This window comes from Apaloderma vittatum, unplaced genomic scaffold, assembly GCF_000703405.1.
Source record: "Apaloderma vittatum isolate BGI_N311 unplaced genomic scaffold, ASM70340v1 scaffold2155, whole genome shotgun sequence".
Classification (NCBI taxonomy): Eukaryota; Metazoa; Chordata; class Aves; order Trogoniformes; family Trogonidae; genus Apaloderma; species Apaloderma vittatum.
Window position 1 is genome coordinate 58,102 of NW_009717486.1, and position 17,372 is coordinate 75,473.

A 17,372-nucleotide genomic window follows, 5' to 3' on the forward strand; every position below is an offset into this window, starting at 1 on the left:
GCAACACATTTACTCAGAAGAAATTAAACAGAGGGCATAACTATGACTAAACTATGCTCACATCTCCTTCATTCCTCAACCCTCTTCTGTCAAGAAAACAGCGTAAGGAAATTTTAATTAATGTTATATTGTCTCTTGAGTAGGAAAACTGGACTTGACCAAGCAGGAAGACACCACAGGTTGTTTATCTACAAGGTTAAACATCTTTAATTGGAAAATATCTCTAATTCTACAAGAGTTGCAGCTTAGTAGCTACGGACACTCAAAGCACATCTGTAAATGAATGGAAATAAAATTTAAAACGGCTAGTATACAAACCTGTATAGTAATTCTGATACTGTAAAATAGAATAATTCTAGAACTCTCATAAGGATTGTAACAGTATCACGACAAATTGATTGATTTTCCCACTAATTTTGGAAGAAGTTTATTTGGGAAAACAACTAGCAACACTCACCGCATTAGATAACAAACCAAACCCAACGGGGTTCCAGTCAGAACCAGAAAAGGAGATGCGTTCTATTTGCATAGTTAAATGACTTGCCTTGTTTCAGCAATATATCTTCGGAAGCTAACTTTGTACAAAGATTCACAGCTTCCATCTTCATATTAAAGCAAACACTAAGGGCAAATGTGCTGCAGGTCTAGAATATTTACACCCAGCAAAAACAGTGTAACTAACCTTTTATTAATTCAATGATGTCTACTCACCTCCATGACAAATAGTGGGGGATTAATTTTTTTTTCAGGGTGAAAACTTACAGAAGTGAATGGATTAGTAAATGCCACAAGGCCATACGGAAGTTTCTCAGTGGAAACGAAACCGAATAGCAACAAAGCAACAGCTGTACCATGACTGTCACTGAACAAGATGATTTCCTTAAAAAAAATAAAAAAAATATTATGTCTCCTGGGTTTGTCTCTGTGAGTGCTGCTGCGCTGCTCAGGACTGTGATCTTCAGAACATGTTTCTGTTATTGTGCCTTCTAATTGCAACACGTCCTGGCCATATTTCTGACCTGCCGATTACCTCATTTTTAACTGGTACCTGTAAAAAGGCTACCTTGCACAAGCAGATCATCTTTTATTCTGGATAGACGCACTTTCTAAAGACTACATAAACATGTATATTTGTGCTCAACAACATCAAATAGACTTTTTTTCCCCCAGAGCTTAATAATGGCAATTGAATATACACAACTAAACACGGCACAAATTGGCTGTGATGTGATTTGGACTTTGCAGGGTCAGTTCTTCGATAGGATTCAAAACGCTGAGATGCAATGAGCTTGAACAATTAGCAATACAAAAACAGAAACAGAAGAACACTGTTTATTCATTGATGTCCTCAATTTTCTAAAAAAGCCACTAGTCTGGAAAAGAAAAGCAGATTATATGTATGTACTAATTCTTCCTATCTTCTATCGCAGTGCTTTCAGAAGTGGGATTTTCTGCCTGTGCTGATGAAATACATCAGACCTTCAGACGTACTCGTAAGCATTACAAGCACAATCAGTTTAATCAAATGTGTCTTGCTTGCTTGAGCATTCTCATTTAAATATGATGCGAGTGTTCAGAGATAAAAGGGTTTTAAATGTAACCCCTCATACAATGATATATTCTTGCTTTCCTTTTGAAATGTGCATTTTCGTTATTCTTCTCTTGCATTTGGGGCAACACAAAATACTAAAAATTTGGGTTATAAACATTTCATGGCTGTCAGTCAAGCAGCTAAGCAATTCACTGAAATCTCTGGTACTAAAGTCACAAATTTATCTTTCTTAGAGGTACATGAGCTTAGAACAGTGCATCGTGGATGCAAAATTTCATGTACACCAATTACATGATTTTTTTATTTTTTCCCTTGCTCGTCATGTCAATCAACTGTAGAATATTCAGTAAAAAGCCTACACAACATGTAGTAAAAGGTGGAAGCTTTTAAGTGTATTTTAATATCTCATTAACAATGAATTCAAATTGATCCAAGTCTGAAGCAGTGAAAAAAAATGGCATTCTTAGTACCCGAATGTAAATTCTACTTCAAAAAGATCATGTTCCAACATGAACAATTCATATATTAAGGAATGTACTAGGATAACAGAAATCCAGAGAACTTGAAACGTCAAACAAGACAAAAAATGGCTTACAGCCCAAAGCAGGCCTACACATGGATCTATACAACTGCAATGCTAAAGAGACACAAGCACCAGAAAAAATAATAATCAAATAAACAAAACCCCAAATTCCACCCAAGTAAAAAATGAACGAAAAAGTAAAAGCTACAGAGCATAACAGGACTTATATTTACTGCTTAAAGCATTTTTCACTTTAAAACCACTGTGCTTATACTTAAAACGGTTTAGAAGCAGCAAGCCACCCTCCTAACTTGCAGCGTGCAGGCAGAAAGAAGTTTGCATCTTTCTGTCACGTTGAATTTTTCCTGTCACTAAGATTCTCTCTAACCTGCGTCATTCAGGCACTGTCCCCCTTATCTCAAAACCTGGATTCTCAGTCTTCCATCCACTGTCTGCTTTCCACTCTCCTCACACTGTATTGCCTTCCACTAGTTGACTATGTTCTTGCTTCCCTTTCTGTGATTTTACACATCTGACTAGAACAGAAAAATGAAACAAAAGGGATTAGACAGGAAGCCCAGCAGAATCATAGCTTCGGAATTAATTCCGTTCCCACTTCCACTTTAGCCACTGTCCTCAGCCCATACGGGCTTGTGAGCATCAGAAGGCCAATAGGAAATTAGCACAGAAGGAAGGATGATTTTATATTTCATCTAAGAGGTTTGTACTCAGAGAGAAAGTAAAAGGAAATCAGAGATCTGTCAGCTAAGGACAATTTTTTATTGATCACTGTATTCCTAATGTACTGCATATTGAAAAGGCAACTGCAACGTCTCTCTTTACAAGCAAGGCAACAGCTCAGATCTTTTCTGCTCTCTTTCCTTGGGCTTGAAACTTGTTAACCATAAACTTGTATTAAAACAACACAAGTTACAGTTTAAACAGAAAATTCCATAAACCCAAGAATCAACAGCAAACAAATGGTTATTTTTTTGTGCTGTACCTCCAGTAGGCAGTGCAGTCTTTTTTTTCTTCTTCCATTCACTATTTTAATTTAGAAAAAAGTAGGCGGTGTCTTGTATGTTGCTAATAGGAAGTTAAATTAATCACAAGCTTACTTTTGAAGAAATACTTTAGCTCATATGTAAATGCAAACAATTAAAAATTATATATTCTTTAATGATCGATATCAAATAGGAGGAGATTCATTAAGTGCTGTAGTACCAGCACTACCACTAGCTGCTCATTATAATTTGTTGTTATTACACAAGATGCTAAAGTTTCAACAAGTTCACAATCATTTTATGGTTAATAACAAAACAGACCATATGACGGCCTCAGCTGATCTTCTTAAGAAATAAGTAACTCAAAGTTCAGAAGAGCTGAGTGAAGCTCACAGTGAGTCCACCTTGCCTCACCGGGGAAAGAAAAGGATTTTAAAGTTCCATTGTTTCTATCCTTTCCTCATTTATAAACAGTATCAATCATACGAATTTAGTGTTACTCGTTCTGTTTTCTCTGTATTATCAAGACTAACGATGGTTGAAAACATTTTAAAAATTGTTTGAGTAGGTATTTAATCAAGTATTTTTTTGTCCGAGGCAAGGCTTGGAGAGAAAAGCTGCCATTTTGATCTCAAACTGGAATAAATCACTCCTGTTTCACTTCTTACCACTGTAGACACTCCTAAGTCTTCCTAAACAAGACTTTATTTGCCCGTGTGAGCTCATCTTAAGACATATGCTTTCTGCTGAGTGTTCCTTGGAGTTTAACTGTAGGCATAAGTCTTAACAAGGGCTCAACACTAAGAGTAAGAGAACGCCCTGGTTACACATTCATCTAACGTAACTGTAAAAAAAAAATAAAAATCTGTCAAACAAACAAAGTCATGCTGTACCTAGAAGCTACGTCTTTCTGCTCCTTTGTTATTCATCGCATAAATTAATGCTTCAAAACTACAGTAAGTGCTTTTTCACAGCCCTTTTCGGACAACCTAAGTGTTTTCACCTGGCTCGGGGGGAAGAAAAGAGACGGAGAGTGTAGCAGGGAGGGGATAACAACCAGGTTCTTTCAGAAGTTCAAAAACATTTTAAAAAAATCTTACTGATATGCAAAATTCAGTAAAGACGACCTTTTTTCCCTAGACACTACTTAAAAGTCTTTTGTCTGGATAAACAACTGTTATTTTCCCAAAATATCTCCTTTAGTCAAGAACTGCAACTTCTAATGAAAGTGTTTTCTAATGTCATTTTTGTATCTAGCAAAACCAAGACTTGATATAATTATTGAAAGAAAAGTCACATGTACAAAACCATCAGAAGGAACCAGAATTCAAAATCACTGAATGGTTCTAGTTCCCAAAGTACTGAAAAATGCCTCTACTTTTAAAAACATATGGGCAAAAGAAAGTTACTTTAAATGTGGGGGCACATAAAAAAGTTTAAGAGTAGCAGTTTTTCCCCTTTGGGGTTATTTTTGAGAAGCCCCTAGTTATGAGCCAATTCATATTAAAATACATCCTCATGCCGAAATGAAGGCAGAAGCACCTTTAAAATTGTCTGAAAAACAGAACCAGTCCTTCCAAAAAATGATGCCTCAAAACACTTGAAGAGAATTATTTTTTCTATACCAAGCTAGGAGGAAATCCCAAAGCGCTAACAGATGACGAGAGTGTTAATGCCATTAACACCCTTTCAGCACTCCCTATCAGCGTGTAAGTGACCTCGCGCCGCCCAGTCACTCTGAGAGAGGAAAAAGGGTTCACAGTCATATCCCGATGCTGAGATTCTGATTCAGAGTATATTTGTTTCTTCCCTAGTGCCCTGCTCTAAGAGATTCTGCAGCACGGTCATTCGTCTGAGCGTGATCAGTTGATGTTTAGCACACATGAGATATCCAGCCTTGTCAGTGCACACAAGTCCCCCACATTCAAAACAGGCTTCTCCCCAGATCGTTTCATTACAACTGAAGTACATCAAGTAAGGAACTAATAAAACTCATATTTGGTAGTGAAACAACAGCCATTATGAGACAGAACTATGAGTTTATCTAAATACATATAAGGTAAAACAAAACACATATGCCTTTCAGGAAGGCAGCTTTTTTATTTCAAAACAAGGGTTTTGTTTTAATGAATAGTGTTCCTATCTGAAAACTAATATTAGTTCACAAATCACTGTTGTTCTATTTAATGATAAGATGAATGCACGCTGCTTGGAAAATTTTTATCTGCACTGATTTCTGTTCTTTCATTCATATTCTATTAATTTTGCAATTCTTTAAAAATAAGCTTTTAATTCTTCACATATGCAATCTGTTAGAAAAATCATGTGGCACCATGTATCACTCTGGCAAGCAAAAGATTTAAACAAGAACAAGCACGTTAATACCTCTTACTAGGGCAAAGGACACAGCTGAAAAGCAGAAAAGTGATACAAAAATCTTCATTTAAGGACACACAAGTACATCTAGGATACATTATATCGATTAATTTATGCAAGATTGTGTATAAACTAGATAATCATCCAAGAGCAATCCAGCAAAACGTCTGTGTGTCCAGCTCGCAGGGCAATAAAACGGATGAGCCTAATGCCCAGTGACCAAACAGGGTGTCCTCCTGCCACCCCACCTCCACTTCTCTCTTCTCCTCAGAAGCACGCTCAAAGCTTCTGCCTCTTTCCTAGAGGACTAAGCCTTTCTTAATAATATTTAAAGTTAAACCCCATTAATTTGAATATTTTCCTCAATCCCCAAACAGACACTCATGTTTTAACATCACCAAAAAGAAACCAGCATAGACACCAACACTAAGTAAGTATAAAGTTCAGTTTTCCACTTAAGAAAATCTTCAGTTAGAGTCAACGAAAAAAAAAAATCCCAGATGAAAATGTAGGTATCTTATCTGCTAAAAAAGAAAGTTTAAAACCGTAAAATTATGTAATTTCTTTCATAGCATTTGCTTCAATACTCATTTTATTATATGAATTAGTATTATGAACTATATTTTTATGGTAATTTATATCCTACCTTAGTATGATACCAAGCAATATTCCTTCCATAATCACTGAAGAAGTATCTCATCCACAACCACGGGTAACCAGCTTTGTATATTAGCAGCAACAGGAAAGAGAAACTATGCCTTTAATTATGGTGTAATTCCTGTATCCTGAAGTTCTCTACTGACAGATGTTTTTATGTTCAGACACATCTCAAATTTACTGAAACACTCACGCAGTCAGAGAGATGTTCAGCCTGCAATTCTCAAACTTTCTAATCTCAGTACGTGCTACTAACAGTTCTTCAACAAGCTCACAGAAACAAAAGAAATATATACTGAAGACTAAAATGTCATTTTCTCTCCCCTTGAAATTTATTCTTCAAGGAAAAAAAACCCAAAACCCAACAAACTGGAATGTAGAAAACTTAAAAAAATTCAATGATAAGCAGAAACAAATTTCATCACTTGATATAACAGGAGATGACTTTCTATAAAGAAAAACACACCTATCAGGTCATCTATTAATTATGAAAACACAAATCCTTAGGCAGAATCAGTTCATTTCTTAGAGTCTTATCTATTTTGTCAAGCCACCAAATTTACTAGTATGATAAAAGCTGTCAGACAACTACAGTTCTGGGTACCTACTTTCATTACAAGGAATTGATAATTTAGTTGGGACATCAGTGTATGCGCACTGAAGCACAGCTGCCCATTGACAGCCAACTTCCAAAAATTAATTTTCCAAAATTTCATAGGATACTCATATTTTTGCCAATTCAAAAAAGCATTAGCATATTTTCTTTTTTTAAACTATTTTGCATTGTCAGATGGTTTTTCTTCCTTAAGAAATTCAGGTGATAAACCACAGAGCAAAAAAAGAAAAATCTTTTGTACTTAGCTCCTTTTTCTCGCCAAATTACTTGAGTGTTGACAAACATTTTTCGAAGTACAGGAAATACATGGGTAACAAAAAAAGGTAAAGTATTTGCTCAATACAACTGAAAAATAACATATATAACGTGTAAAACAGAGCCGTCAAGCTTAACGCGAAAACATGGTTGCAAAAGGTGCCTTGGATTATGTTGGTTTCATTTATGAACCGAAGTGGGACTTACTCAGCAGTGTTCAGCATAAACACAAAGCAGAGGACAATGACAAGGCAACACTGCAAGATTTTTCAATAGGAATCTATCTCAGGGAAAGAATAAGCTTTTCTTTTAATAGCAGAACCGACAAATGTGGTAACTAGCAAGTTTCTTAACCTTGCAAATAAGACAAGGGGGAAGAGAAAAATCTAAGTAACAAGAAACAATTTTCCACATATTCATGAGTTGTCTCCCTTAAGCTACTTTTCTGCAGTCTTGTCAGAAATTTAAAATAAATCCACACAGAGAAAACATTAAATATCTTCTTGTGGATTTCTTTCACTGAATCCACTCAGATGGGTAATCCTACTAAAATTTACTTTACAAATACACGGTAGTTAGAACTTCTTCATTACATGCACGTACTAAATATGTGCTTTAAATATGTGCTTTTTTAAATATGTGCTTCATTACATGCACGTACTAAATAATGTGCTTTGTGCAAAATAAAAACATGCAAATTTCTTTTGAGAAAAAAGGAATTTTGCTTAGTCTTTCTCAGTTTTGTGAGCTTCTTGCTTTAGTAGTTAGCTGTGAGCAAAAGTAAAGTTGCATACATGAACAATTTGGAGGGCTGGACAGACAACATATGGTATTCTCCCACAGATTTTACTCACTAGTGCTTAAAGAACTTGTAGTTTCTATTCCCTACAAAAACAAAAGGACAAATAACTCTCGGGTATAAAAACTGTAAACATTTTTTCTCTAAAATGATCTCTAAAATGCTCCCCTTGAAACAAAAACACATATGAAGCTAAACCAATAAATACTCTCTACTCTACTGGTGATAGTTATCTGTATTGAAATGATTCAACAATTATCATAAAATACCTCTCCTTAAGGCAAAAAGCCCATACTACTATCTTTATGACTATTCACTATAACTACTCCCTTGAAGAAAGGTGTTTGTTTTCCACCCTGGAAATCTGATTTATAAATGCTTTAAGTTACACTGAGTTCTCACACATTCAGCATTTTCTGCAATGGTTTTCTCTGCACCAAAATAAAAGCATGAAAGAAGAGTCTGAAAATGTATTTTCAAGTGCTGTAAATACTTAACCAGACAATCAAAACATTCAAATCACCAATGCTAGCATGCAAAAAGGATATGCTCATCTTTTCAACAAACTTATCATGTTCATCTTGTGTTTTAGGGAAATTCTCAATGTCTTTTTCTAGGCGCTGGATCTGCTGGTTCATTGAATCAAGGTTGCTCTTCAGAGTCTGCGCTGAAACTAAGAAAAAAATGACAATGAGTAAAACGCTTCCAGATTCTAGAAAGATTATCAGAAGGGGAAAAAAAAAAAACAACAAATGTCAGTATAAATAGACTTAAGGAGAAAGATTCCATTAAGTAGACTAAAATTTTTCTGAATTACCACTCATAAAAATTCTACTCCGTAAAAATATCTGATGTAATAAACCAAATCATCATTTCTAATGTTAAAATGTCACTACTTAATTCTACCATTAGTTCAAATTATTCAATTTATATTTAAATTTATTGGTAAAAATTCCAATATTTCATTCTTTTAAATCTAATTCAAAGATTAAAATGTAACCAAGGTTCAAAGAGGTTTTACCTTATTACTGCCTGTACTTGGTTGAATGAATGATCTTATTAACGCATGTATTCTGTTACAGTAATTATTTAAGCAACAGAAATGGATCAAAAAAGAAAGAAAAGATCAAATATTTTTCCTGTGCTGAAATTCAATTGATTTTTTAGAAACCAATATTAGTGAAAGCCTCTGTTAACATTAAAGCTCTATCTGAATAATAAAAGCTACTGATAATTAAAAAGTAGTAAAGGACTCCCAGTCGAGCACCAAAACAAAGAGAGAGGCTACCCTACAGAAACACTCCTCCACTGACATATGTCATATTCCATTGTAAACCACTATTTCTGTAATTGGTCTTAAAAAAACACTAATTGACAGATCATGAGATAAATCTCCCTTGGATATCACGACATCACCATTTTGAAGGTGAAGCAACACCACAGCACAAAAATTCCAGATGAAAAGTGATAGAGTCTCCGCAGAGAAGCCCTCGGTCAAACTGGATTCAACCGAACCAGCCTGTTACATCGAGCTTTACAGCACAGTCCATAAACTCCACTTCTCATTCTCAAGTTAATCATAAAGAGCAGCCTGACAAGCACTTCCTCCCAATTTAAAGATGCATGTTAGAACCAATTCTGTTCTTCGTCTCCTCTTGTGTAGGTCACAGAACAACTCAACAGCCCCTTCCCGCAAAGAGCCCTGTAGCATTTGCACCGTTTGGGGTCCTTCCTCTGAATGGACTACAGAATATTTCAGAGGCCATTTATACTCTACCAACTACTCCATCTTCAGTGACGGTGCATAGAAACCTGGTCACTCGTAAAAAGACAGTGCCACAAACAGCTCCCGAGGTGCGGAACCAGATGCCGGAACATCCAGTACGTTCCCTGCTGCTCACTAAGTGCCCGAGCCAAAGCTCCCTGCGGGCTCTACAAAGCCAACACTGTGGATCTGCATCCCAGCTAACCCAAGGATTCTTTGTGTAGTCAAGATCAACACGTGACTACTTTTTTTTATTACTATTCTTTTCATCGTAAGCCATTCATCCAGAAGTTGCATAGAGTATTTTCAGAAGAATGGTTTATTTTCCTATTTCCTCATAATTTGAAAGATTGCACTGTGACTATGTGAGATTAAACAGTAGCAGAAATCAAGATGGCTTGAAAAACAATATGTAGGAAGTAAAAGTTGTGTATATAAGGAAGCTGCTCCTAAACCAAAATAAAATCCATCTTCTTCATAAGTAATGATTCATATCGGCTGTAACACCACCAATTTGACTTTTCACAAGCACCTTCAAATATATAAGGCACCAACACAGTTGTCTATCACCAACATAATCTTGATTTTATTTTCAATTTTATCTATTTTACATTGGGTACCAAAAGAACTACTAACCACATAATCTTAAAATTTTAGTGAAACAGCTTTTTAAGTTTAACTCGACTGGGGGGAAAAATAATAAATAATTCTATACTGACCACAGCACCCTTGAAGATTTTAACTTATCACTCAGAACTCAACCTTGAAATCAACCACTAAAGTAGTCTGAATAATAAACATTATCAATGCTTTCAAGTTATGACAGCATTAGTTTCATAATTTGATATTACTGTCAGAAACGGAGTAAACTTTTTTCCTTGAATGGAAGAACTAGAATTACTATAACATTTTTATAGGCTGTTACGTAGCTGGACAGGGAGACAAACAGCACTGAAGTAAAATGCCTGAACTGAAAAATAAATTAGGACGATGTAAATGGTAATTTTATTTGTAAAAAGAATAGCAGCTGGTAAGTAAAGAGGCAACATAACAGATAAATTTTAACTGTTTTCGGCAATTTGAAAATATTTAAATGCATGACCGTTTAGCAAGGGTATTAGTTTATTTTTGTGTGAAATTTAAAAGTGCAAAGAAACTCTATGCAAGCAAGAAGGCTGCATTCAAAAGCTGTGCTTCCCATTACTAAGTTCTACATCCACACTGAATTACATCAAAAAAACCATTGTAGAATATGCATTTTTGATAGCTTCTTTTTTTTTTGCATAGCCCAGGTAAATACACAAGTTTCTGTTCAAACAATTTATGAAGCTGTTGGTTCAGCAAGACAAGCTTGAAAAAACTATATAACAGGAAACATACAGAGACTATAATAAAATATCTGCATTTCATACCATAAACCATTTTATTAGAGATTCAGTACCTCAGTAATGTGAAGAGGAGGCAACATGAATACATTTTACTGTTTCAGGGAAAACCATTTGAATTCTTAAAAGTTTTGCAAAGTTTTAATTTATGAAAGCATAAACTCTCCTTGCGGCAAAATGCCGTTTCTTTGAAGCCATTCCCTAATGCCCGTTAACTGACTGTCTCCTGTATTCCTCAAAGCCAGTGATGAGAAGACAAAGGCTTGTTCACCTTCAACTTGCTCACCCTCCCACATGACATTTAGGCATCCTAGAAGAACTAATGTAAAAAGATCTACCTGAAAGGTAACATGTGATCCTCAGTGGCACACAAGCACTGTTTAACAACTATTACTGGGAAAGCCTATCTGTAGCAGCCATTACAATTACTATTCCATTAATGTTGCAGCAGGAGAGAGCGACCACCTAAATCCAGTACATAAATATCTGATTTCAAGAGAGGGGCAATGAGACCCAAAAAGAAGGAAAAATAAGAAATAAAAAAACCCCACTAATAACCAGAAAAATCCTCCATAACTCCTCCACACTAGAATAAGCAGCCTATAAGAAGTCTGGACATTTCCATGTACTGGCAAAGATAAAATATTTGCCCCATTTCAAAAGTAAAATAAATGAACAGCACTAAACTAATCCACCTCACCACCCTCCCAGCTTTGCAGGAGAACGAAGAGCCCCATCCACAGTAGAAAGGACTGAAGGTAAGAAATGGGAAAGTTTGAGAAGGCAAAAGGAAGCTGAATTTGCTGACACAAGGAACAGCAGAGGTAGATAGAATAATCAAGTTCAGGAAAGGGTTAATTAGGTCCATATGAAACAGGTCCCTAAACAGATATCAAAAGGAATGGGTAGAGATGAACCCTGAGTACGGTTCTGAGAGCACGTGCAGATGCTAGAGCATATCTTGCTGCCAGCGTTGGGCAGAGCATCAGGTTGTGTGCTCAAGTGGGCACTTCATGCATTCTTATGCCTTAAGACAAAAAAAAAGTCAACCCCCAAACCTATATATGGACCCATCTTGAAGGTCAAAAACGGCAGCAAAGAGGCTCAGTCTGTACCAAGCTGTACCAGGCTGGCCCCTTATTTAGAGATAAGAAAAGGTTGGCTTGCGCAGAGCTGCTGCTCCTCTAATCAGCATCTTTAACACGTGCACCTCAAGTCACTATAATAAAAGGATTTACAAGACAGAGGAAAAAAACAATGCTAGAAATTACACAAGTATGTTTCAACTAACTACAGCATTATCACACAGAATTACTTATTACATACAGGAGTAATAGAAACAAGGCGAATATGAAGTTATGCAAACTCATCTATCGTCAGATTATTTTTCATGTCAGTGGAAGACTAATACAAGCACCTAGATTTATCAGTATTCTCTCTGCACAAATAACGAAGCCCAGCTCATCATACACCATTTAATCACTGAATAAAATGTTATTTTGTATATTATTATTATTATTATTTATAATAGGAATCTGCACTCATTGCAGAGAAGGCACAATGTCATATGAAATGAAGGGTGAAGTGTTTTTTTCCTTCTTTTTTTGAGTAATTCCTCCTGTGTAAAAAAAATAAAAAATAAAAAATCCCATCCACTTATTCTGCAGGAAGCAGTTGCACAGACTGTACGTTAAGGAAGGCTTAGTGAATGTCTGGTAGACCATTTTACTCGCAGCAAAATGCTATGAGCAGTTAATCTCATGTTAATATCAAACACTAGCTAGTCCCTACAGTCAAGCTGAGCATTTTATATTTACAGTAATACAGTAATAGTACCAAAGGACAGACTAATCCTTTCTAAAATAAGATTGCATTAGATTAAGAGTCCTCCCCATAACAAGGGGTGAAATGTTATATTCTGATCAGGTGCAGTGTTGCTTGCATAATAAATTCAAAGAGTCTGATGATGTAAAACAGAGATGGCCTTGTCCACATTTACTAAAAACCCTGAAGTGAGAGTCAATATTATTTCGGTAAGGAAAAGCAAGTCTATACAATGAAAATGAACTAGTGAATGTGTAGATCTAGACAGTATTTGGACCATAACTACATTCTGAGCATACTAATGACTATTTATTTCTTCTTGCCTGAGAGCAGATGGAAGAAATAGCCTTTCACAAAAATCTGAAAAACAGTTTGAGGGGAAACGGGCAAGCAAGTACGTAATCCGCAGGATTTACCATCATTGATTGCTCAATTCATACCAGTGAGTTTATATTCATTAAGAGAACAAATGTTGTGCTGGGGTTCGGTGGACAGTGCTGCCGCAGTCTACGTGAGGATCCTGAGCAGCGCGATGTGTGTGCACGTGTCTGTATCTTAGAGTGTGCCTGTATCTTGCAAAACCAGCCATATGTGAAGCTTCACCACTGAACAGCTTCTAGACTTGAAAGCAGGACAGTCCCCTTAATATGTTATTTCTAAAGTAATTAACATGTCACTATTCATACACAAAACCTTTCCAAACACAGCTACACTGTCTGCAGGACACCAGCCACGATCAGTCATTACGACCGAAGCCCTATCTGTTCTATGTCATTCAGAATCATACTTCTAATGCTGGATTTACCACTTCAGCATAATGGTTTATCTGTATATCAGAGTAAAGAAAACCAGAGTAAAAAAAAAAAAAAAATACAGAGATATCACATGCATTGTTTCCTTTGTCAGAAACTAGGCCTTCGCTACAGACTAGTGTCATAGACCTAGAACAAATTTCAACATAGAATAACTCTATATTGAAATATTTTTTGCCAGGAAGGACAGTGAATTCAATCATTACAAATTCTGAAGAAGAAACTGGATAAATGCAGCCAAGACAAATTTTTAAGATTACATCCACTCAAGCCTACTACTGATAACAAGGAAATCCTTCTCTTTCCAGGTAAAAATATCCCGTCCCTTTAACAGAACTTGGAGGCAGAAGAAGTAGTATTGAAAAGTACATTCTTAGGGCAACAGCGTCCAAATTTCAAAGCAGAACCCCAGCTACAGTATAAGAAATTATTAGTAAGTTTGTATCTCAAAAGACATGTTAGAAATGCTTATGGGTAGTGGCTCAAGCACCTTGTGAACAAAGGGAAAAAACCTAGCAAGTATGTTAATTAGCCAGGGCACGTCACCATCCTTTTCTTCATGAAACAGGTAAGATTTCCAACACAGATGACTTAACAATCAATATCCCATACATTCTTCTCCCTGTAAATCTTCCACAGATTTTTCCTGCATCTTATAAAGTTTAGGAAAAACAGTGATTCTGCCCAATTGGCGACATTTTCTTTAAAAATTATGACATTTTATTGTAATTGAAAACATGCAATTTGAAAATACCTTAAAGTAGAATTTTTAACAGATACATCTCACACTTAGATGTGCACTTGTACTTCTAATTTGCATTCTAAGACTTCATTGACCAGCAGTGTCTGAATTTTAGTCGCCTTATCACCGCACAGATACAGGATGGTGAAGGAAGGCAAGGACACAGTCAGGCTTTATCATTTCAGACTTCGACAGTAACATTATCTTAGTTTTCCAAAGACAAAGCAATTATGCATCAACTCTATTGTCCTGTCCATCTGCAGGCAGAGGTGAACTACAATTTTAAGATAACAGCACCTTGTAACAAGTGCTTCTTGGCATTATAGTTTAATGAAAGATCCTGTCTAACACATTAATTATCTTTCAGTCTGAGATGATGTTTAATTAGGCACATATGTGCAGAAGCTCAAGATTGCATTATTGTTCTCCATCTAATGAGAGAAAGCAAGGAGATTTATCAATCTTCATCCCAAAAAGTATCAACTGGGATCAAGACCTAAAATCGTCACAACATAAATGTTTACAAATACAGATGACATTTTTCTATGTCTTATCACAGAAAGAAAGCAGGTGTATCTGATGCAATTTAAGATGACACCTATTTTAAACACACATCTGTAAAAGATCTATACCACAAAAGCTAAAGTGTTAAAACCCAAATTTCGGGTAAAAGTGCAAACAGATTTTCAGCTTCACAGAATAACAATAAGATCTCTAAAGTGAGGAAATTTAATTTAAATATTACACACACTGAAGTGCAAATGCCATTAACAAGAATGCTTTGACAAGTGAGATAGTGGGAAGAAAAAAGAATAAAAAGCCAAAAAAAAGGCACCACATGACAAAACAAACGTTGCCTGTAAGGCCTAAAATCAGAAACGTCATAAGCAGCATGTCTTCTTCACTCCTCTGAAGCTGAGAAAACGATAAACAGTGCTTTTGATCCCGAAACACTCAATATATTCACAGAACCAAAAGAGAAATTTCTGTGTGTGTCTTATGTTTAATATCAAGGTACGTAGAGAACTGTACTCTGGATTAGGGAATGACTGTCCTTGTCTCAGTTCCAGCTATTACGTGTCTAGGTATATGTTTCAAGAATAACTCTCATGTTCACAGCACAACTTACTAAGAATGTAAGAAGCAACTATAAATGACAAACAGCGTATCAGGAGCTCAAAGCGCATTAGCACCACTCCTATGGACATGACAGTCAGTTGTCAAACTCCTTTCCAAAGCCCAGCGCAGTACAAAGTCATTGATCTCCTAAGTGATAAATCAGGGCATGAAATCTCTTCCTTGCTTTGGACAGGTCATATTGTCCAACTTACTATTGACTCAAAATTGTTTACTTCTTAAGGTCAAATTAATTCGAAGCGAAACCACCAGTTTTCAAAAAAACCCAAAACATTCCCTGAGCCTGTAAGATTCCTTCTGACAAGTGTGGTACTTATTTTTGTGACCTGCACAAATTCCGAGTGTGCCAACCTCCTACCTCCTCTGACCTCTCATGTCGATATCAGACTTTTGACCAAAGTTCTCAGGCTTACCACACTGAGTAAACTGTAAACAACATCACAGTGTAGAATACAAGCTCTATTAGCTGGATGTGAGCTGACTTTTCATATTACAAATAAAAATCTTTTGAAAAACAGATGTCACAATTGCAGAAACATCATCAGAGTATTAGAGCTGATCAGTGAGAACAGCGCTATGCTTGGTAGCGTCCTCCTGGCAACATGGGTACCTCCTCCAGGGCACTCCATAAACTCACCTTACTTTGATGTTAATTTAATCACAAATTAACCTCATATGTTGAGTTAATTTTGTAAACAGAGCTTCTAATTACAAAATGACCATCTATTAAATGAGCATATGGAAAGAGAACTTCCCAGCTAAGGCATAAGGCACATTTCAAGTGAGGCAAAGGAAAAGAGTGATGGAACTTGAAAGTTATATTAATTGCATCTGGATTTGGAAATGTTAACTGAACATGTTAAACTCTGCTGTGCTTATTTCAAAAGCCTGTATTTTGCACTGTCACCATTTCTCCATATTCAAACATTCCTCGATCTGTGTACAGAACCGATACACACACGCCATAATTCACCCTGGAGGAGCTATGGCGTGCTACAGGCAGTGGTGCACGTAAGCAAAAATCACAGATAATAAGGCTTACAAAGAAAAAGAATGAATAAAGCTTTCATAAAACAACCTATCTGTTGTTAATAAAAACTCACTAGAGAAGGTGTTGAGCAACTCGATCCAAAAGACGTCCCTTCGGGCTCCCAACTTGTAACAGGTGCCCGAAGCACCAGCCAAGCTTCCAGAGGTGTAACAACCCCTCCGGCATCAATGAAAGTGCAAATTCCAGAACAGATCAGGAGGAAAAGGAAGAAGTGCCGTTGTGTAGCTTTCACCTCTCCCCAGCGGCTTGTATTAAGGAACTCCACATGGATTACATAATTTGAGAAGGCACTAAGGCAGTCTTCAAATCTGAATTGGTTTAACTACAGCCAGAAATTCTCAAATGCTTTAATTTCTTGAATAAGCAACAGCCCATGAGAGTCATTTGGACTATTCCTTAATTTTTCTCTTGATATTTACACTTAAGGGAGAGAAGTGGATCCTTAAAACGCACGCCATAAAAAATAACTTTGTTTAATGCAGAATCCAAATTGTAGCTTCAAAATGCAGCCTCAGAATTCACAACTACCACGATGTTGCACATCATTTATTACACGCTAGAATATACTAACTAAACAAATATTCAAAATCTTCATAGACTGGGAAAATTTAGTATGCAATTCTGCAGTGTAAGCTAATAGTGAATTCTACTGAAGCTCCAACAGGATCACTTTCAGAAATCGAACCTTGGAACTACAACAAAAACTATATGTGAAGTCTTCCCTGTCTTCCTAAATGATGCTTGTGAATGAGGGAGAACACGACTGTGGAAAAACTTTTAATGAGATCATGCATAAGCTGCCAACAATATGCCAATGCTACATGTAAATACAGGAGCGTTACTAAGAAAAAATCTCTTATAGTAGCTGAGGTAC

At 36.3% G+C, this 17,372-nt stretch overlaps 1 protein-coding gene across 1 annotated transcript in view; it reads right to left on the reverse strand.

The window, feature by feature from the left end:
• DIAPH2 (diaphanous-related formin 2) overlaps window positions 1-17,372 on the reverse strand; it is a gene marked incomplete at both ends in the record, with an annotated part of 148,880 nt that overhangs the window by 46,726 nt on the left and 84,782 nt on the right. The window contains one exon of the mRNA XM_009869903.1: window positions 8,331-8,455. Coding sequence (XP_009868205.1) covers window positions 8,331-8,455 — 125 coding nt within the window. The remainder of the gene's footprint in view (window positions 1-8,330; window positions 8,456-17,372) is intronic.